Below are 23,566 nucleotides of genomic sequence, written 5' to 3' on the forward strand. Positions count from 1 at the left end.
TGAAGAGTGACAAGGAGGCAGAATTCTGACTATTGCTATTTACTTTTTATTTTCCCATTTTGTTCATACATTTTTACCATGGCCATGTACAACTTGGGTAATGAAAATTAGTGTATGTGGAGATATATATATATATATATATATATATATATATATATATATATAATCGCCCAGATGATTCTGGTAGTGTGAGAACCATAGGTCCATATTAGTCATTTGAACAATGATTCAGGCACACGTCTTCTTTTATTTCTTAGCTCTCCAACAAGGTAGAAAGGTACACACAAGCAAGAACTAGCCCTGTACTTTTCCTGTCTCTCCAGTGCTAGAAATGCCAGGCTCAAAGCAGGTGCTCAGTAAATACTTGAATGGGTTTGATTAGACTCGCAATAAAATAAGAAAAAAATTAATAAGGACATATGTGAGATGGTACATTTGAAGAAAAACAGAAAACTTTATAATTAGTGAGTTTAAAAATAAAAATAAGTATTAGTAAGACTGAAAAAATACTCAGATGACTTAATAGACCACAGGATGTCCATGGATCAGCAACAATGTTTTGCTTTAGATCTAGAAGCAAAGGATCTTTAAAGGCATCATTAAACTTGTAGCTTGTAGAAACCATGAGGCGGTTCACTCTTTTTAATCTGACTCATTCTTGAAATGATGTGCTCAATTAATAAATTCTTCAGCTAAAGGAAAAAATTGAGTAGTTGGGGAGAGTTAAGAATCAAAACTCTCATACATTCCTGTGGGAATATAAAATAATGCAGCCACTTTGGGAAACAGTCTCACAGTTCTTCAAAAAATTAAACATAGAGTTAGCATATGACTCAGAAAATCCACTCCTAGGAATATACCCAAGAGAATTGAAAACACATATCCATACAAAAACTTGTACATAAATGTTCATAGCAGCATTCTTTATGCTAGTCAATGGATAATCATGATAAATAATGGATTAAAAAAACATGTGATATAGCCAAACAGTGGAATATTATTTGGCCATATATTATATTATATTATTATTATATTATTTGGCCAATATTATTTGGCCAGTAATAAAGTACTGATCATGCTATATTATGGATGAACCCACCTTGAAAACATGATAATGAAAGAAGCCAGATATAAAAGGTCACATAACCTATAATTTAACTTATACGAGATGTCTAGAATCGGCAAATCTATAGAGACAGAAAGTGGATTAGAGATTGCCAGGGGCTAAGAGGAAATGGGAAGTGACTGTTGGCGGGTATAGAATTTTGGAATTAAATAGTGGTGATGGTCGCACAATTCTGTAAATATACTAAAAATCACTAAATTATATATTTTAAAAAGGTAAATTTTATGGTATGTAAATTATATTTCAATAAAGTTTTTTTGTTTTTCTTAAGTAAAGGAAAAAAAACAAGAGGAACATGAGGAGGGGCAAATCTGGGCAGCAGGACCCCCCACCCCCAAAGAATGTTAAAAATGTTAAAAAATTAGGAGACAAGAAAGCAATGTTACTAATGGCTGCCTTTTAATCAAAAGGAATGATGGCTAGCTGGAGAGAAAAAGACGTAGACTATAAATACAGCCTGAGGGATTTAGTTTAGATACAAGGTTTTCCTATCAATAGAAGCTGGAAGATTTTCACATCTCTCTTTTTGGTGGACTTAAATAGTGCTTAGAATAGGTTTTATGTGTGCATGACAATTTGTAGGAGCCCTTTCTGAAATGGGAGAGGAATGAATTAGATGACCTTTCATGGTCTTTGCTCTTTTACTCTCTCTCTCTGAACACTTTGAACGCTAAGCACTCAATATAACACACTGCCTCCAGCGCATTTAGTCTCAGAGAAAGAAGAGAGGAGATACTTCTGTTTCTTGAAAAGTTTTATTTTGTTTCTATATTAAGTCATAAACACACAGTTCCCTTAAGACTGTAAAAGTCTTCTCTAAACAATTAAATTTTATTTAAAAAAAAACAAACAAAAACAACTTGAAGCTGCACTGGCAACCTGTCATTTCAATCGTTTGTGTAAAGCAAGCAAATTCAGGCTATGTATAACTACCTCTACACATGTTATTAATATGAATACATATTATGCACTTGGCCTGGCTAAAAATTTTGAAACCTCCATAAGCCTTTGAATTCAATGTTATTTGAAAAAGAAAATATCATCCTCCCCCGTATTTTCTCAGGGTGGAACTCTCTTTTCTAAGTCCTCCCATGACCTCCCAATGCTCCTTACTTTAGGTGAAAACAGGTACCTGCTTTGGGTCCACTCAGCTTAGGCTTCCTCACTCTCTGCCTGGGACCCAAGTTCCCATGAAAATAAAACAAAGAGAAGAACACGATTAGAGCAAGCAAGCCTCTTCTTGGCCCTGTCACCAGCTTCAGATCAGACCCTTTTTAGTCTTTGTTGTCCAGTCAGGTCAGATAGCGCTTCATTTTATGGCAAAGTTTATGTTTCATGTCAGTATTGATGCTCTCGGTTTCACCATCACACACTGTCAACGATATTCATTCACAGAGTAAACAGAGAAATTTAAACCTTCTTATTTTTGGTCAGTAATATAAATCTCCGTTTCCAATATCCTCAAGTGTTTTTAACAACAGCATGCTTACTGAATAATAGATTGTGGCCTCAGGAGAAGACATTGTTGAAACTTGATTTGTTGTGAATATTGACTAAGGAGAATCCTAGCCAACACAGGAAGCACTTCACCTTCTCAGGAGGGGATCCCGCTGGGGCTATATGCTAAGCAAGGGCATGGTCAAACTGCCCTTTCTCCAGGCCTTCGAGTCCATCCGCCCAGGTGGAGGTTGGCATGCTCCGATACGGGTCCAGAAGAATCCGGAAGCACCTGACGATGAGGATGCCCAAGAAAATAAACAACAAAATCACAAAAACGAATGTGGTTTTCTGCTCCAAGGACATGCTAGAATCTGACAACGTGTTCCCAAGGGGCACTAGGGGTGAAGGGGCGGGCTGTCCTCCATCCATCGTCCAGGGAAGCCAGAACACAGGATCCCCCAGTTTCCTTTTCTTCCATTATCAGTTTGCTGACCTCATGGTGGCTGCACCTTGAAAAGGCTGAGTTATCTGCCGAAAGAAGAAGAAGGAAAGGAAATAACTAACAAAGAGCAGCTTTATTTCTAGGTTCACAGTCATGTTTTTCAGAGAGAAGAATGAATCTCTAAACTTTTTCACCGGAGAGGCCTAATTCTGTATAATTATGGGGAAGAATATTTTACTCTTGCATGAAATTACCACTCGGTCCTCAGAGCAATCACCTGGGGCCAAGAGGGAAGGGCAGAGAAGGAAACCAGCGTACAGAAAATGAGAAACGTTCAAGGTAATGTTGACCTCAGGGTGTGTTTACCAACTTGACACCCAAACCCAGCTTCCCCTGCCAAGTCTCTTCTAGATTTCTTCCAATAACCTTACTCTCACATCATTCCTATAATGATACCGTTGATTGAACACCAGCTATGTGTCAGAACTGTGGCTAAACACAACATACATTAGCCACCATATTATAAGCTCCACGAAAGCAGAGACCTCTATAGCCCCAGTTGGAGAAAACTGAAGCGAGTAAAGGTGCTTACTATAGAAACTTTCAGGGAGGATAGGGTTCTCGGCTCTAGCCCCTGGCCTCCATTTTCCTGCTAAATGAGTATGGGACCTTGAAGAAGTCGCCAAACTGTAAAAATGGAAGTAGAAATGCCTGCGTATCTCACATTGCTATAATGAGAATGAATGTCTGTGAAAACTCTGAAAAGTTTACAAAGCGAAACAAAGTCTTGCTTCACTTAAGACATGACTAAGGGAGTTGTGATGCTTCTCCCTTGCTTTCTCTTGCCTGAGCCAAGAGAGAAGGAGGTGTTTCAGACCATCAAACTCCTGCTGCTTTTTCTTTTTTTTCTGCAGGAAATAAAAACCAGCTTCAATACTTAAAGCACCTAGATAACTAAGCTAAGGAAAAGAAATTGATTGACTGCATTTTTTAAAAACCTTACAGTGGCTCCCTACTGTTTAAGACCATTTGGTGGAGAGAAAGAGAAGGAAAAAGATGACTTATCACTATTTCCATTTACTGGTGGAAAAAATGAAGGCATATGGATATTATTGTTTGTCTTTAAAGGCAAATTGAAGTCTACACAAAGGCATCAAAAGCTTCAGATAGTGAACTAAACCTATTTAAATCGAATTTTGTAAAGAAGAGCATCTATATTACACATTAATATATAGGAAAATCATATAATATTTATTTATGAGTCTAAAAGAAATAACATAGCAGAGTAGTCAGGTATGGAAATTAACATGGATGAAAAAAATTATGATCTATGAAAATGAGCACCCAAATAAAAATAGAAATTATGACCTAATGCATTAACACAATATTTCTTCCATTGACTTATAATTATTGCATTGAAGTATAGCATTAGTAATCATAATACAGTTTGCAACTATGGTGACACTTCAAAGTTTATAAAATCACAGTTTTAAAAACAGTTTATAAAAAGAATGATAAGCAGCATCTGGGAAGACAGAGTTACCAGTTTGAGGGGAAAGAATATTTAAAAACATCCATGACTGAATGTTTTTAAAGGCTGGAGTAGTTGCAATGGAATCATTTATGATTCATTTTTATTTTGAAGTAAGATTGGCATAAAATTTGACTGTATTAAAAAAGAAAAAAAAAGTAAAAAACAAGCCCTTTAGGAATATAGATAGATGTTCATGGTTTGGCTTTGGTTTTGGTTTGCTTGGGTGTTAAGTCTAGATAGGTGACTGGTGCTGAGGAGAAGAGGCAGGAAAAGGGTGACCAGAGCTCCCAATGCAGCTCTCATTATTGCTTCCTACTAGGGCCATCTGTGCCCACCCAAAATATGCAAACTGGACTTAATCATACGAAAAATGAAATTCTCCAAAGGCCGGGTCAAAAGAAAGCTGTGTGGTGATAGAGGAATGGATGCCTTAGCCATTCCTGCGGTGTTTCCTCTTGTCTCTTCATGTCCTACTGAGGATCTCCACATGTCAGTCTCTGCCCTCCCGCTGGCTTACTTGAATCCCATTCTACGTCCATTTTCCCTCCAGCCCACCGGAAGCCAGAGTCCTTTTCTTTTTCTGTTCTCAATGTAGCTGACAAAGGTATGCATTTTCAGAAAGTTATTTAAGAAAATGCTACAGAACCCAAAAAGGAAAAGTGAAGATCATTAACTGTGTAAATGTACAACATAAAGATTTCTGCATTTTGGAGTTCAGTGAAAAGAGTGAAGAATTGGATATAGGACACTGAGCCTGCGACAGTTACTCTCTAACTGCAAGCTGGCTGACTAGTATAGAAATACCTTCTTCAGTCCCGCCTTTCCCAGCTCTAGTCTCCACTTGGTAAGAGCCATGGGGACACCCAGGAGCAGCCCACCCCAGCTTTGTCCTTTGTACAAGGCAAATGCCAGGTCCTTTTCTCCTAGCTCATCACTTCATACTTCCTAAGCTTCTCCCATAACTCAGGTTTTAGAGCTGGTACACCATTACTGTGGGACTTCAGTGATGGGCACCCATTCCAAGAAGCCCCAGCAAATAACCTAGTCATCTGATTCAGATTACAATGATTTAAAAATCAGTTTTAATTTGCAGTTTTACCACTCCGTGCTGATTAAATGGCAGGTGCAAGGATATGGATAACTCTCTTTGCAGCCTGATTACGTGTTTTGAAAACTCTACGGCTCTGTATAAGTTGTAAGCCTCTCCCCTCCCAGCATACTGTGGTACCCAAGTTCCTATTAAAATAACTTTATTTGGTCAAATCATTAAAGGCTATTAAATTGCAATATTTTTACCAAGGAAAGTGACACATGAACACATTAGTAGGGATTTATCTATGAAATTATTCCTCCTTGAAGAAGGGGAAAATATGATAGATAGAAAAGGGGTTGAAGAAAGATCTTGCTGGGAGTGGCAGATGCTAGGGAGAATGTGAGTGGAGCAGACATGGGATGCTATGAGCAGATGACCCAGCAGGAGAGTCTTGAGAAGGGATGGGGGATGCTCAGTAGAGATGATAAGATCAGGAGGTGGTTATAAATGGACATAGAGACACAGAGATCCAAAAAGAAATGCCAACTCTTGCACAATTTCTTCTAGGACTGTTTTTTTGTTTTTGTTTTCAAACCTGCAATCAGCTAATCAATACTTTATAAATTTGGAAAGCTCAACAGCATGTTGAAGTTCAAGGAAACACCAGATATAATAAGATGCAGAAAAAGAACTAAATGTAATCACTGAACTACCACAGTGCAAAAATATTCAAAAACATGTACATTTTAAAAATGTCTGTCTTAGAGTAAAATGTCCCTTTTTGGTATAAAAGAAGATTCTTAGAAAATGTTCACAATTGCATTTAGCAGGATAATGAAATATTTCTTTTAGATGAGTAGTGAAATCTGGGCAAGGAAATTATTTTAGGTTTTGACACAACCATCATCATAAGTGTTAATAACAACAAAAGCAGTTATTTTAAGTATAAGAAGGACCACAGTTACTCACGGCAGTTTTTAATCCTGACAGGCTTCCCCCATCACGCAGCACAGCTGTGTCTTCCCCTTGCCAGGTCCGTTTGTGTGTGCTCAGGAAATAGTCTAATTTTAATACCGGACCAAGGAAACTTTAATTAAAAGATGCCATTTAAAAAAATCCTATAATACATCTCTTTTCTCGAGTCAAGCTCCCTGGACTCTGATAGTCACAAAATGTAAAACACCCTGAATTACTTATGAAGCAATATGGGAACAGTCCGTTTTAGCCACAGTCATTCTCACTATTAGGCCCTCGCTTCAGAGTAATTTGCAAAGAGGCCTTCTCTTTCTTTCCCCATACTTCCTACATACTGCATCAACATTCATCTTTCGAAGTTCAGATTTTACCACGCCTCCCCTCAGAAAACCTTTCTACTCTAATATCCTGGACCCTAACCCACCCATTAACCCCCTTAGGGACCTGATACCCCTGTTTTCTGGACCACAAATTAGGTCATATTCTGACAATGGAATTTTTCTTAGACATTGATTTATTTTCATAATAAGTTTTAAAAGGGACAAACATTAAATCGTATTTGGCTTCAAGGAAAATGACCAACGTATTGATAGGAACATGCTGACATGCAATTGAGTCTGCGGACACCTGAGGAGGAGTCCTCACTGGGCCGGCTCGTCAGCTTCCCCAACACCTGCTGTTCTGTGAGCACCGCCAGGTTTCCCACCTCCACGCTTAGCTCACGATGCTGTCCTACTCACCCTATTCCCACCTGTAGATTTCTCTTCTTCCCTCAGGATCCTCACCAAATACCCCCTCCTCGGTGGGACCTACATCTGTCCCTTCACCAAAGGGAATGGGTGCTTCTCACTCTGTCTCCAGGAGCACTTCACCTGTAATTCTGATTCTGTGGCAGCACTGACTACAGCGTAAGTCTCCATGGGGTCCTTCTCCTTCCCCTTGTTAAATAACAAGCTCCTTGTGGAATGCCTTGGTGTTCTAGGATCATTGCCTCTTTCACTAGAGGTTGAAACAAACCTCTAGCCCCAGGGAACTGAATTCAAACTTCAGGGTGCCCACTAATAGAGACAGAGGCTAAAAAAAAGCACGTGTCATCCAGCTGAACTGGGATGTCAGGCCATTGTATTTGAAATAAATCTTGTTTCAAAGAATCACACATAGTCTGAGTCACAAAGACACTTTAATAGTCACAGATTTCATTATTTAAAAAGCAGTTATTTGGCTCTTTAATTTTTCCTTGGCCTCAATGCTGATGGGTAGGGTCTGAAATATAAGTTTCCCCTCTATTTAAGGGGGTCAACCCTTTCTTACCTAATCTGCTTTTTTTTTTTTTTGGTAGAGAAGGGCAGGCATTTAAAATACCCTAAATCCAAATGTCTTACATGGAAATTATAAATGTCAACATGTACCCTTCTCAAGCTTGTATCCTTCCTTTAGACATTGCATTTCATTAGTGTCTCATTCTACAATATCACAGTAAGAAAAAATATTTTATCTGAAGACAATATATCTTAAAGCAATGACATGTCTCTTTTCTCATTTTCTTGAGTACAGAGCAATTGGCGTGGCACACAGCTTTTTGATTCTGCCATCTCACTTTTGTGGTCATCACCTCTAGTGCCCACCCTCCTGCCATGGTAACAGCTGCCTGCATTAGAGACAGTACACATACAAGTCCTGCGTGCTCCATAGTGAGCGGTCAACAGAGGGTCAACAGAGAGATGATGATGATTGAGTGTTTTCTCTTACTCCATTTTTATGCAAAATAAGACTTCTTTCTAATTTCTGTTAGGCAAAGAAACGCAATGAAGGAATAGTGATTACAAGTAAACTGCCCAAAATTGGAGAGAAAAAAAAAAGTCAGTTACCAAAAGTGCATTCCCCTAAGGGTGCTGGGTTGCAAGTTTCTCTCTGGCATGTGGGAATGAGTAGACAGCCGTCACTGCGCTGCTAACAGCATGCAGGGTACACTTAAGCAATGCTGTCTGTATTTTAAGTACTCCTAAACCACATAATTGCCGGACCTCATCTTTAAAACTTCTAGGCCAGAAACCTAGTTCTGTGACTTGACATGTTTTCAAAGGTAGGTAAAAAGACAGCACACCCATTGAGCGTGAACACTCACAGGCTTGTCCAGTTTTTATTTGCATGTGACGGACAAGACACTTTGTCCTACAAAAAACATCCTGTGTACCTTATTTATATTTATCCAGCAGACAAGTGAGTCCAATCCGTAGACTGTAACAGAAAAGGAATTGGCTAGGTAAGCACGACTGGATTTGCAAAAACTGGCAGAGACAAACTCACTCAAAGTGCAGCATTGCTCTGCCATAGTTCCGAAGCTGACTGTTGAAATGTTAACGGAGCTTTCATGTGTATCCTGAGACTGAAGCTAAATAGAATTATTCTCTGCTTTCTGAATGAGCTAAAGGAAGCCTCCGTGCATTGCTGTTTGTGTAACTGGAGTCTCTGGAGGTCCACTCTCCCCACCCCACCCCACCCAGGCATGTAAACATCTCAGTCAACCCTATTATACACCTCCCGTCCCCCAGTTGTGTACCCTCCACAAAAGCCATCTCATCATCTAAGTAATCAAATCACTCCATAAGCAAAAGTTATTTACCTAGGAATCTTCTAGAAATTCTGTGAATGAGCCCCATGAACAGCAACTGGCATTCCAGGATGCACACACAAAGATGCAAAAGGTTTCCTATAAATTCAAAGAATCTATGACCGTCTAGGTGACCAGCTAAGAACTTCAGGTAAAGATGCCCTAGTTCTTTCTAGGTGCTTCATGCATTTTAACCATTGTTCTCCCCCTTTATTTTTGGCAGGGGCAGGGGAGGACACTAACATAAATACATGGCAATTTTCATAGTTTTCTTTTCCAAACACAGCCCTCCTGTTCCAACACAATAGCCCTGACGCTTTAGAATTCACAGGACTGCTAAGAGTAAGTACTATTTTATACACTCAAACGATAGACCCGAGGTTACTACAAAGCCCATAAAACAATGATTTTAAGGACATGTGAACGTGGTCAGCTACAAATGTCAACAGGCAATTTGAAAACTGTTGCCAGCCCACACTGCTGCACTGGGAGGTCAGTTCCCTCTGGCCGTCTCTGCAAAGTCAGTTTGCAGACAGTCTTCTTGGTTTTGGGGGTGGACCCTGCCATTCCCGTTCTCCCATGCTTGTTAGCTCTTAGTCAGCCGGAGGCCCTTCTCTTCAGACTGAACCCTAACCTCAGTTTTACTTCTTTCCTATTTTCCTCTTCTTCCTAACATCTGCTTAAAGAGTTTTAAACGGACTGGCTGCAGCCTAGTTGAGAAAAATACCACCTAATCTCAGTCAGTAACTGGGCATATCAAACGGCACCATTAGCAAACTGCAACTTTTCATTTCAAACAACAAACGTTACTAGTCTACCTACTTTTCTTTCTCTCTTTGTGTGTGTGTTTCCTAGTGCAAAATAGTGCTTACTGACACTTCAAAAGGCTAAGGCTGCACCCTGCTCATCACCCACGGACACCAGGGATAGTCAGAGCTAGCATTATGAGTTGTTAAGTTGTGATCCTTTGTAAACAAATTAAAACATCCCTATTACATTTTGGAAGGCTGGATGTTTTAGGTGAATGGAAAAAAATACTGCATGGTCAAATAGCTGTCAAGAATAATTTACTGCAGTTTAGCAAAGAAATAAAAGCCTGTTTTATACCACTCTTTTATCCAGTTATCAGTAGCATTATAAACTTAAGCATGCTTTAAAAATAAAGGCATCATTACATTTCACCCCCCTCCATTAACTTTACCTAGCAACTGTTTAATTAGATTTTATCTGACAGCTACATGTAAATTCAGAACTTGGACCCAAAAGGCATCTATGCGATTACTGCTCATGCATAAATTGTAAAGTTAGAGAAAAGCATTCAATTAGCCTGTCGCTGACAACAGTTTTGGTCAAGTACCTGGATCTGGCTGAACCAACACTTCATCCACTTCCTGGTGGAACAGTTACAGGTAGTTACAAGCTTCTTTCGTTTCCATTCTTCCCGACCAGGCTGTGTTACAGCAGTACACAGTGGTGGCTAGCTGCAAGCAGCTGATGGCACACCCCAGATCTAAAGCTGTTCTTTCAGGCTCAGAAACTTCCCATTAAAATCCTCGAGTTAAAGGAGCATCGTCTTTCTGTGTGAGGCATCATTAGTGGCCAATACAGCTGCTTCTTTGAGGCAAGCCATGATTTCAGTTCTGCCTCAGCAACTCTTCAGAGGATTCTGCTTCAGTGAGTAGAGGCAGTATCCTAGCAGTGTGTCTGAAATCATCTTCAAGAAAGCATTAACATTCAAAAGGAGTACAGGGAAAAACATCACAGGGCATTCCCATACCTTTTCAAAACCAAAGCCATAAATCTACCAGTGTTCTGCTCTTGCCTATTGATTGTTGACACGGTCCATCTTTGGGCATGTCAATTAGCACGCTGCAGCCACCAGCCTCCATATTGATCATGGTTTGTGACCTTCAGGCCAACTTAGTTAATGGGAAGACTTCTAGGGAAGGACATCAACTTAGCATTTGGGAGATGATAAAAAAAAAAAAGAAAAAACTAGACTCCTTCTCCTGAAGAAAATGAAATTGACCTTTCAGAAAAGCAGCAATTATGGGAGACGAAGAGAAAGAAAATATTAAAAAAGAACAAAATCCTATTTTCACCACCTGTTTGGTAATTTGCTAGGCTGTATGTTGCCTGTCCTGTGTCTCCTCTGGCCAGCCTGCATAAGTGTTACCTTAGCAGGTGCCCCCACCCCATACACACCATCTGAGACCACTTGATGAATAAACATAGAACTTTGTTGAGAGAAAGTTGTTCTAATTCTATAGATAGTCGTTACACGGCACAATACTTAAACTATTTTCCTTGGAGAGAGTGCCCAAGTAAATTTGGAAAATATTTTAGGATAAAATTTATCTTTTTTAAAAAAAAGTGGTTCTCTGGAAAGAATTCAGCCTAATCCTTCAGATGGAACATCCTTGTTTTTTGGCAACTCACCACTTTCTTTGTTGAAGTGGAAGCATAGTTAGCAACAACACCCACCCACCAAATGATGGGGTGCATGATATTTAAAGCTAACTCTGACTGTTCCTGTCAGCTATGCTGTCTCTTCAGCTCTTGTGAGAACCCGGCCGTTACCCAGTAGCTCTTGGGAACCGGAACACAGCTCGTTTTCTAAGAGGAAAACCTCCCATGCTAGCAGCAGAAAACAATCCTGGATAGGCCTCAGACCCAAGAAAATTCAAATGCTAAATGTTAGGCTTCCATGTTGGGATCAAATGCTTGACATCAGACCCTAACCTAACAAAAACAGGAAGGTTTTCTCTCCATATGTTTTCTGGATTTTTAACCAAATTTCCTTTCCAGTTCATTTTACTTACTGTATTTTCACACAGACTCACACACACTCACTCACAAAACAATGGGACAAATAAAATCCAACAGAGCAGTCTCGTTCGATACTGACTGGTATCCTTGGTGCTTTTCAGCTGACGGTTAGTAGACAGAGTGCCCTGTCTCCAAAACGCCAAGAGTGTGGTTCAGGGAGAATTCTGACCCCCGCCCTCCCTTATATCCTTATCATGCCATGTGGTAAGAAAGTACTCTAGTGAGAAACAACTGACCCCGCCCAGGAGGCCTCCTCAGATATTGTTTTAGCCTATATCCTCGGAGAGGTGGAAGGGAACATGAGAGGCCATGGTTGCCGCTAGTTGCACGGCTGGCTGAAACCAGCGCAGAGATGAGTGTCTGGCCTATTTTTAAAACTCTCCAGAGAAGTAGGTTCCACAGCCCCATCTGACAATCTCTGTTTAAACTAACTCCTCCGTTGCTTACTTAGTCTAAATAAGCATTTTTTTTCTTTTCGTTCTACCCTCACTGCAAAAAGTCAATCATTAACCACCACAAAATCTTGTTAGAATGCCCTTCCCTCAAGGAAGCTGAACTAGGTAAACCAAATCACATTGGATGGAGATCTGCTGCTACCGAGATGTTGCAGCCAAGTTTGGATATTTCTTTTATAAGATAATTATAACTGGAATTATTGGAGTCAGCCCTTCCCCCAGGCGGCTCCGTTATGTAAATCATCATGAATTCTGAAACAATGAGTAAGGATTTACCAAAGTCTAGTTCTTTGACTATTTCATAGTAGGCCCTATTTCTTTAGTATTTAATAATCTTTAGAGCTCTTCTCTGAATTCTTCCCCAAATTTCTACTTTCTGGTCCAGCGTTAAATAGTAGGGAGCCGAGAATGGCACACAGAGCTGTATGAAGCTCAGATAAAGGTGGAATTGTGATGAAATAAGATGATTTCACAGGTATATCTGCTCTGCTTCCTTTATCCATACTGATCCCAGGGTTATTCCTGGGTGTTAATTCAGCCTTTCTTTTTAACCACACAACATCATGACTTAATATTGTTAGGAATCTATTTTAGGACCTTTCCTACATTCTAATTTCAAGTCTTCCCTTTTATGTTCTTTATGTTACAATTCTTTCCTAAATGTCCTATGCTGCACTGTTTCGTAAAGAAATAGACAATGAGTATGAACAAGGCTTCATGAGTCATCAAGATTTACACCAGTCCAAAGCTGTGTTATTATTATCATCATGTTTGTTTCCGATTCTGCCTAATTTGCAAGATAAAATTGAATCGATTCTTGGTATAATCTTCAAACTATAAACATAATTTTCTTTTCCTTTTCATCACTAGATTCTTTGTAAAAATCTTTCCTCCCTTACTTTGTGTAGTCTTTTTCTTTCATGTACTCAAGAAACATGCATTAAGTTCATTCGTCAAGAGTCAGATATCTTCTGTATTAGGTGTTGCAAAGAATAAAAAATGTGAGTCCTAGCTCCCTGCTAAGTTGTTCAGGTTGTGTACTGCACCGCTCTAGGAGGCTCCCCAGTAAGGGCCCAGAGGAGCTCAACTTCTAGCAATGGCTGCTAAACTTCTTGACTAGCCCACATCCGCTATTTTCTACATCCTTACGTCCCCTTTACTGCTCACCCAATAGACATCAGAATTATGTCTCCAACTCTCTAGACGACCTGACTTCACAAGGTCATCTGTGGCTTCTACTTGTCCCAAGCTAAAAAAAGAAAAATCCCTTCAGCATTTGTCTTTCTGGCTCTTTGTGGCAACATTGGACATGTCTGACCACGCTCTTCAAGGAAAGTCCAGATAAAAGAACACACAGGGTAAAGTGGAATGGCAGGAACTGATATCTCAACCCTTAGACCCCTCTCCCTTGCTGCCCTCTTGGTGCTTTCTCCCTTTATAATCTCTCATTTGCCATCCGAGGCTAAAGCCACGTGTAACTCATGTAACTACCAACAAATGTGAAACTAAGGGTGGCGAAACAGGCAGGCTAGCATATACCTTAATGACGCCACCACTTTTTTTTTTTTTTAAAGATTTTATTGGGGAAGGGAAACAGGACTTTATTGGGGAACACTGTGTACTTCCAGGCCTTTTTTTCCAAGTCAAGTTGTTGTCCTTTCAATCTCAGTTGTGGAGGGTGCCGTTCAGTTTCGAGTTGTTGTCCTTTCAGTCTTAGTTGTGGAGGGCGGAGCTCAGCTCCAGGTCCAGTTGCCGTTTTCTAGTTGCAGGGGGCACAGCCCACCATCCCTTGCAGGAGTCAAACTGGCAACCTTGTGGTTGAGAGGACACACTCCAACCAACTGAGCCATCTGGGAGCTCAGCGGCAGCTCAGCTCAAGGTGCTGTGTTCAATCTTAGTTGCAGGTGGCGCTGCCCACCATCCCTTGCAGGACTCAAGGAATTGAACTGGTAGCCTTGTGGTTGAGAGCCCACTGGCCCATGTGGGAATCGAACCGGCAGCCTTCGGAGTTAGGAGCATGGAGCTCTAACTGCCTGAGCCACCGGGCCGGCCCCACCACTTTTAATTCGTAAAAAAGAAGTGGAAGTCAGTTTTTGTGTGTGTGTTTTTTTTCTGTCTACTTAATTTAAAAAATATTACATAATATAAAGTGTTTTATGCGTGTGTTTTTTTAAAATCAAGATTAGCTTGATTTTCAATACCCCTTTGATTTGCCAGGGCTAAGTATGTTTATCCACTCAGCTATCTTCACAGGTCAGTGAACCTGTAGGGAAAAAAACGTTTAAGGGTACAGTGGGGAAGGTTTAGTAATATTCACACCAGATCTGTAAATTGGGATCTGTATTGGAGCATTATTAAAAGCAAGCTGGTTAAAGTCCAACTGAAAATTAGCAGCCTCCTGGTTTAATTCTTTTCTTGAATGCATTTCTGTACACAACACATCTGTGATATGTTGAATGCTCAATTAGTAGCTGATAAATCTGGAACAGAGACATATTTGAAATGAAAATGAGGAACAAACAATGCTGCAACTCAGTAAAAATGTATTTGAAAAAAAGAAAACACTCATAGAGTGTTATACTTGTGAGGATTACAAATTGCCCTTCAAAATTAACAAGTTTGTTCTTTCCTTCCTTTGTTAAGTCAGAAATAATAAAGCCTGTGGGAAGGAAATGCTTCACGCTCATGAAAAAGCTGATGTCCAGTCCTAAGAAGGAGCAACTTCACAAAATGTCCAGCAATAGTTCTATTTAGAAACAATATTTACAAAATTTTACTTATTAATTCTAATTATGGTTTGAAATTTTTTAATAAGAGCATCACTATGGATTAGTTACTGTTCAAAGGAAATTCATACTGAGGAGTTAACATCCTGGTAAATTAATTCGTTTAAAATGATTTGTAAAAAAAAAAAAAAAAAAAAAAAATGATTTGTACAACAACAACAATTTTTAATGACTTTGAAATACTTAATGCCTTTAAAATACCATATTAAGTACCAGTTAGAGTTTTATACAAATCATCCCTCCAATTTTTTGTGCTATCATTTTGGCACTATTCTTTTTTTTTTTTAATAATTAAAAAAAATTTTTTTTTATTAGGGAATATTGGGGAACAGTGTGTTTCCAGGGCCCATCAGCTCCAAGTTAAGTCATTGTCCTTCAATGTAGTTGTGGAGGGCACAGCTCAGTTCCAAGTCCAGTTCCTGTTTTCATCATAGTTGCAAGGGGCACAGCCCACCATCCCAAGTGGGAATTGAACCAGCAACCTTGTTGCTGAGAGCTCCGACTCTAACCAGCTGAAGCATCTCTCTGCCCTTCCAGAAGCTCAGCAGAAGCTTATTATCTTCAGTCTAGTTGTGGAGGGCACAAATCACTGGCCCATGTGGGAATCAAACCAGCAACCCTGTTGTTCAGAGCTCGCACTCTAACTGAGCCATTCGGCCACCCAGCACTATTCTTACTTGCTGTTCAACACCTGCATTTTAGAAGGGAAACTGTCCTGCATGGACAGTTAGAGGATTAAGCAGCTTAGAACATTAAGATGATTTAGAAAATAAAACAGAATGTACCTGAGAATTACTGACCTATTAGCCCGACGTTTATATCTGACAAAATTCTAGAACTGAAAATCTTGCCACTGAAAAATCAGTTTGGAAAAACCAAGAGGAGAAAAATCCTCTTTAAAATCCTTTTTAAAAATAATTATGAAAACCAATCTCAATTTCTGATATTTTGGAAAGGAGGCTGAGGAAATGGTAATAAACAGAAGTTACAATACATGGCCATTGAATGTAAATTCCGGCTGACTCAATGCTACATCTTATAGATGATACTGTCAAGTTGCTGCTTTAAAGAGTATTTAAGTTTACAAATATCTCAGTGTTTCAAAGGGACCAATCGAAAGTTCCAGGTACGTAGCATATTAAAAATGCAGCTATTAAGGGTACATCTTTCTCTTCCAAGTCTACATTCCAAACTGGTGAGAAGCCAACCATCTACAATTTTGCCTGTACATAATATATATTACATATTTATATATAGTAAGTGTGAAAATATTATAAAATCATCTGTATTTCTGTTACATATAATATTAAATTACCTCAGGAGCCTGTTAGGCATGCAGGTTTGAGGGGCCCAGGCCCAACTCATTTAATTCAATAAGGCCAAGAACCGGTACTTTGAATAAGAAACCTACATGATTAATGATATAGGGCATGTGAAGTTCCACTTTGAAAATGATATAGGTAAATGTTTTTTCTTCTCCTTGACTGTTTGGCCATATCAGGTATTTTAACTCTGTGAGGGAAGAAACTTAAGCTTAAAATTTGGGGTATCACAGACCTCTTTGAAGAACTGATTAAATCCGTGGACCCATCATTAGAAAAGCCATGTACTCTGCTTTGAAAACCTCTGCCTGAAATTCCCATTCAAAATACATGCATCTCCTCTTCCTCCCTTTCCTTTTCCCCTTCTTACCACCCATTAAAATGATAGTAAATAATGACCAGAACAAAAGCCCGAATGATAAAGACAACAGGATTGAACAAGAGGCAGACAGAAGTGTGTTCTATTTCTGGGAGAGGAAAGTGGATGGAGGAGTGCTGAACGGTGAAGCAGAGCTTAGAGAACCTGCAGAGGGGGCGGCAGCGATGAAGGGGTGACAGCTAGCAAGGGGGTGACTGCTCGGCAGGGAAGACTAAGGTCAGGATGAGAAGTGGGCTGGAAATAGGAGAACGTGGAAGGCCTGGGACAAATGAGTGAGCCCAGTGCCTCCCACGATTGTAGAAGTCATTTAGTCACCTGGAATCCTGATGTAACTCTTGGGAGGGGTGGCGGTGAAGATTGGGCAAATTTATCACTTATGATAGCAGGAACAGAATAGAGAATGTCAGCATTGATGAAATAGGCAAGACTGAGGTCAACTTGTTATTAGATTGGTGCAAAAGCAATTGCAGTTGAAAAGGTTAAAAATAATTGCAAGAACCACAATTACTTTTGCACCAACCTGATAATAAGAAAATAAGAAGAAAACTAAAAAGAGCAACTGTTAAAATTTCATTGCTCCTGGGGGTTAGACTGAAAGATGAGGGCAGTGCACAGGCACTACTTTTCATCATAAACCCTTCTAAGCAATTTGATTGTTTAACCACGTGCATATTGTTTCACTATGTGCAATTTCACTTTGCAAAAACTGTCAGTGTAATACAAGCAAACCATTAAAAAATAAACAAAAACCTTGCCTGAAATCCACGCAATGAATCTCTTACGACGGCATCCTTGGTACTAGCAGCAAATGAGTTGGAGGACAGGGGCTTTCTAAAACACCCAGAATCTCCCCTCAAGGGCTGTGGTTTATTCTGCATGTGAGTAAGGCTAATCCTTCTCCGTCTTCCTCAAACATCTTATGTGCAATTAAAATGTGATTTCTTGTCATCACATGCAGTACAATAAAATCTAAACCATTGCTCTGGTTTTCCCAGATTATGCAGATGCCATCTGTTTTTATGTGTTTTTCTATTTATTCATTTATAGAGCTAACTTCTATTTAATTGTTTGTTCATTTATTTCTGTGTATGTATTTATACCCCATTACATTTCAGAAATGTTTGAAGAAAGCTATGAAGTAGATGACATGTCATTAGTAGTAGCAGCCTCTCACTTTTATTATGTATTCAATGAATTTTCCAATTGTTGATCTAAAAAAGGCTGGATGTACTTGCTTTAAATATTTGAAGAATAAAGTCTTTTTAGAATGGTTGTTTAGCTAAAGCCCTAGATACCATATTTAATTTAAAACAGCCTATGTCTTTTATAGACTTTATTTTGCAGCAATTATACATAAACAAATGTAACAACATATGCTTCAATATGTTCAGTATATAGTATTACTAACACAAAGGTGGAAATGCTGCCTGGTAAATTAGTAGGAACTGAATACAACTCAGGAAATTTTTTCAAAGAGCTTGTGAAAAAGGCAACTCTTTGTCTAAAATGCTCAAGAATAGCACCTTGAAAATAGCCCAAGCCAAAACAGATATTAGCCAGGTCTCACTTTCATTTGCTTCCATCTTCATGAGAATGCCCTTCAGCATTACTTTCAGAAAGGGCCCTTGCTTTTGTTCTTGACGTTTTTTCTTAATTCGAAAGTGAATGTGGGATCAATTGAGAAAAATGAACATTTAGTGTTTCCAATAGCCCTGCAATTGGTGTTGCATAGGATGAATATGGTTAAGGGCTTGGGTCAAATGCCAATACAACATTCAGTGGACTATGGATTACTGATGAGTAAGCCAAGAAAAGCTATGTTTACAAATGGGAAAAGGATGAAGAAAAATCTCTCTTTCGTTCCCTGCACATGCCCGCATTCCTAGGCCAAGTCAGGATGGCAGAATGGATCATTCATCACTGCCAGTCACCACCTCCCTCGTCTTGTCTTCGCGAATTAGCCTCTAGGATCTGAGATCAGCTCTTCCTGGGTCCTGAGGCTCCGTCTCGATTTTCCTGTAGGGATGGACTCCATACCTTGTGTGTAGAGGCCATACCTGACTATAGTCCTTTGCATATGTTTGTTTTTCAAAATCTTCCTCATTCTATAGTCCCGTTCCCCCCCTCCAAAAAAAACACCACTTTTCCTAAGCCATCTTTTAAAATAATAAATTTTTCCCTTCATGTATTGTCCAGTCAAAAGGCTACCTAGCTCAGGAAACTAAATACGACAAAGAAGAACAATAAAACTTATTTTTGCAATTCCAATTAACAACCACTCTTTTTGTATCTTCTTAATATCTCACAGCACAAAAACAACAGTAAAATAATGATGATGCTGCTGACAATGATAATTAGAATAACAACACCATCACAATAACAACACTCAGCAACCTGGTACCGTCGGTCTCATTAGACTCAGAGCTCTTAAAATGGCAAGAATTGGACCCTTTACATGTTTACATGTTTTTATCCAGTGAAAGTGTGTGTGTGTGTGTGTGTGTGTGTGTGTGTTCTGACTTTGTGATTGGACTATAATATAGTCAAGAATAAAGGAGGCTGGGTCTCCTATTAATTAATTTTTCACTTGACTGGCTATGATATTAGCAGAGATAACAAATTTACCCACAGATTTCATTCTCTGTTACAGATCATCCTAAATAAACATTATAGTCATATTTTTTTCATAATTGTCTTCCTTTGCCTGTCATATTAAAATAAGTCTAACCAGGCATAACCATTAATTAGTAGCTTCCAACCCGTTATCTTCATTTGTATCAGTCAAGGTAGGCTGGATACTGTTAGATTAAAAGAAAAATTCAGGGGCAGAAAATAACAAAAATTTATTTCTTGCTATTATTCCTTAAGGGCCATTTGGGGATCCTAACCCAATGTCATTATTATCCTCATTCCAAGACCCAAACAGAGGGGCCAGTCTCTACCAGATATGGTGGTCGAGGGAAAAGAGAGCATGGAAATGCATGTGCTAGCTCTTAAGTTCTACTAGGTGGCTTAAAATGCATTTGGAAAAAGCAAATCTCATGGCCACATCTGAATTTACTAGGCTAAGAAGTATAATTCTTCCTAGGAAGGAACATGGAATACTGCTGAACAGTGACATAGTCTACCACTACGTTTAACTAGAGTTCACCTTTTACACAGTGATTCCCCATGGATGATGCCCCCATAGGACCCTTCCTTTGGCACACACTGTCCCTCATCTCAGCACCTTGGAGCTGTCTCCTGCACCAGGACTGCCTTCCACCCAGTCCTTGCTACAATTCCACTGACTTTGGTTGACTCTCCTGCTTAAACCTCCTTGTCTCCCACTGCTTCTAGTCTCAGCTTAGATTTTGATGCCTGGGTTCATTTTGTTCCTTTAGCCTCTGATCTACTGGGTCCCTTTTGGATCATATCTTGTCTCCTTCCTAGCTTGGCACAAGACAGTCTCTTTAGCATGTTACCCTTCCAACATAATCCCAGCACTCCTCGGATCTTTCGTAATGGGCAAAGTCACAGTCCAACACGTCCACATCCTGGTTCCAAGCAGGTGTCACATCCAGGACCTCACAGGGGCCATACCATCCCAGGATACATAATATTATGCTCCCAATTTTATAGCTACATAGACAATGTTTGGGAAGGTGAAGTGATTTGCTCAGGAACACAGAGACCACATTTAATATATTTTTGCCCACCTCTCACTCTTCTGCAGGGCCTAAGATAAATAGACATCTCAGTGTTTCAAAATAACTCGAAATTTGATAGGGGCTTCTGGAAAAACAATGACATTAATTTCTCCGGGAGCAGGGAAGGTGGATGTGGGCGGACACTGCAAGAGACTGCATCAAATCTTGAGTTTGAGTTTTATCCCTCTGGTCCAGCAGAAACGTCTTGTTCCAGCAGATGGAGGGAAGAGAATGGCTTGGGTGAGTCTGAGAGGTGGGTGGAAGGCAGTGAGCTGGATCTCCGCAGTGAGCCAGCCAACCACTTCTTGGGTTTGAGGTCCTTAGAGAAAAGTTATTTCAGTGCCCGCTTTTCATAATTCTGACCTCTAGCAACATTTCAAAAATAATTATTTGGTTCATCACAGATTATTTTTGTTTTTCTTGTTCTCCTGTGCCATCTTTAATTGTTATACTGTTTTGTTTTTGTTTTTTTCTAATGTGACAGTGCCTCTGAAATTGTTTTTGTAACTACCCTGACCTCGACCAACAACCCCTTTCTTAGATGCATATAGAATCGGACTTTTCAAAGAGCAGCAACATTTCTAATCAGGTAGAAGTATTCATTTAGACTACGGCATAAACATTGTTGAGTGGTTTTGCTTCTTTGCTGTCCTCTGAGGAAACCATAAGTTTGATGCCTTCCTGAGTGCGGAGGCGAAAAGCTCCTCAGAGCAACCAAAAAGCAAATAAACACAACACATTAAAGGAAAAAACACAGCCTCACACCTGAAGTCATTGTTCTTGAGAGGGATTGGCTCATTCACCTTCCCACGTGGATATAAGGATTTTGAAGTTAACATGGGTCTTGAAGTGGCCACTGTGTGGCAAGACCACTACTGAGCAGCTGAGTTCCCTTGGTCCTTTACAACCTGCCCTCACCTTTTATATGTAGTTGAATTTGCTCTTGAGTTAAAATATTGCATTACAGGTGGCTCCAAACTGAGTGTAGCACTGGGCCAAGGGTTGGCGGGGGAATAGACTCTCTAACTTATAAGTCCACAAAAAATATTATAACTTGATTTAAAGAAGAAATTTCCATCAATATTTTTCATGGTCATGTTTTATCTTATAAAATCATTTCTCAAAACTGTGTTCTAAATAGCTTGGAACCAAAAACGAGCTCCATGCTTCATCTCAGTGATGTTTTACTGTAGGAGGGATCAATAAAGAAGACACCAATGTTTTGCTACTTTAAGAATATTTGCTTCCTTTATTTCAGGGAGAATATTTTTATGTCTCAGGCTATAGCTTACAAGCAGAATTCAAACAAGCTTCAGTTTGGAGGAAATCTTATATAATTTTGGACATGATAATTCATTCAGAACAATGTAATTACTACTGAGAAAAGAGGCTTGAGAAAAGAGACCTGAACGTTCCTGGGCCCTCCCCTTGGGGTCATGACCTACGGGAAGCAAAGTAGTGCAAAGACCCTAAAGATCTGCATTCTTAAACAGTGGCTGTGGGACAAGGTTATCCTAAGCAAGCTATCTCTTGGGTCCCACTTTCCCCTGCTATCAAATTAAGGAGTTTATAACTAGACCTAAAATTCTGTAGTGCTACTTCTATCATATGCCCACAAGAAAAAAACCACCATTGTCTTCCCATGCTTGGATGAACACTCACCATCTCCTTCAGGATAACTGGAGGGAGTGCAAGTCCTTCAAGAATTCCACTTTTCCAGGGTAAAATGGTTCCACCAGCACTTTAGGAGAAAAATTAGAAGGAAATCTTTATGTGAAGGACGAGAGAGATTTCTTGAGTTTTCTTGTATGTTTCTCAGAAAGGTATTTTGCAGTATAGCCTTATAAACTGCTTCTCTCAAAGAGAGAAGGAACAGGATAGCTCTACATTACTATTTGCCTGCAGAGTCAGAAGGCTCTGAAGCATAGTGAGAAGTGGTGAGGCATCTTTGCCTTTGTAGGAACGCCTACCCACTTCTAACGTGTATGCTTGCCACTCTCTGGAGGCAAGAGAGCATCAGGTCTGTTGTGGAGGAGGCACAATAACAACTTCCATACACAATCCTACTTTTAAAATTGAAAATATCCAGAAGTATTTTCCACAGTCCATTTGAGTACCAAAATAGTTCAATGTTGCCTGTAAACCAATCATAGGGAATTCTACTATTATTTTAAAATACTGGAGCTTTCCTCTTACTGATAAATGATGGGGAAAGAAAATGCAATTCTACAAGCCTGTTTTCATAAATACAAAGAAAACTAATTCAAATCCATCATGATTTGAGTAATTGGTTCAATTCAAGCTTGGTGGCTGGTAATAGCACTGGCTATGTTCCTTTCAAAGGTTGCTGTTTACAAAATGAAAATAAATTCAACAGATTTCAAGCAGAAGCATATTCTGTGAAGACCTACAGAGTCATTTCAGAGAGTAATTAGAAATCATGACGTCACCATCAGTACCTTCCATGAAAAGTTTCTTGTGATACTTTGCTAGATGAGTTTTCACCATTAGGATCCCCCCATAAAACAATTGACTAAGTACCTATATTCAAGCATCTTAATCTGGTCATATTAAATAATGTAATATTATTTCAAACTTATTTCTACTGTTAGCAATTGTCATGTGTGTTGGCTTTGCCAGTTCTCTAGCCCATTTCTTACAGATGCCCAGAAACCACTTAACCACTATGGTCTGTTCCTCAATCACGGCCCTATCTCCAAAATGACCCTCCATGGAAGACACAATCAGCAAAATCTTACTATAAGTAACATAGATGAAACTTTGCTTTAAAATTAAACTAATAGATTGTAAACATATAAAAAATGAGATGCAATGAAAGGCCAGGGGTTCACAGTTACCATCAACATAGACAAAAAGCAATTCAAATAGCATACTTGTTCTTCTCTCTCAATTTCTCTGTGCCTGCATTCTTGCATATGTAACAT

At 39.4% G+C, this 23,566-nt stretch overlaps 1 protein-coding gene across 2 annotated transcripts; it reads right to left on the reverse strand.

Moving 5' to 3' along the window:
• Positions 1–1,537: 1,537 nt before the first annotated feature.
• Positions 1,538–11,204, reverse strand: CTXN3 (cortexin 3). 2 transcript variants are annotated; one of them, XM_019732376.2, is made up of 3 exons: positions 10,519–11,204; positions 6,545–6,636; positions 1,538–3,094 (listed from the first exon to the last, which is right to left on the reverse strand). In XM_019732376.2, the coding sequence occupies exon 3, from the start codon at positions 2,993–2,995 to the stop codon at positions 2,750–2,752; it is 246 nt and encodes an 81-aa protein (XP_019587935.1). In that variant the 5' UTR covers positions 2,996–3,094; positions 6,545–6,636; positions 10,519–11,204; the 3' UTR covers positions 1,538–2,749. The 2 variants fall into 2 exon arrangements, with proteins under 2 accessions (XP_019587935.1, XP_019587936.1); XM_019732377.2 differs by lacking the exon at positions 6,545–6,636 and having other exon boundaries at positions 10,519–11,203.
• Positions 11,205–23,566: the final 12,362 nt, after the last annotated feature.

This window comes from Rhinolophus sinicus, linkage group LG03, assembly GCF_036562045.2.
Source record: "Rhinolophus sinicus isolate RSC01 linkage group LG03, ASM3656204v1, whole genome shotgun sequence".
NCBI lineage: Eukaryota > Metazoa > Chordata > Mammalia > Chiroptera > Rhinolophidae > Rhinolophus > Rhinolophus sinicus.

Coding starts and splice junctions, on each gene's coding strand:
- CTXN3 (XM_019732376.2), bottom strand. CDS start 2,995: ATGGATGGAGGACAGCCCGCCCCTTCACCCCTAGTGCCCCTTGGGAAC.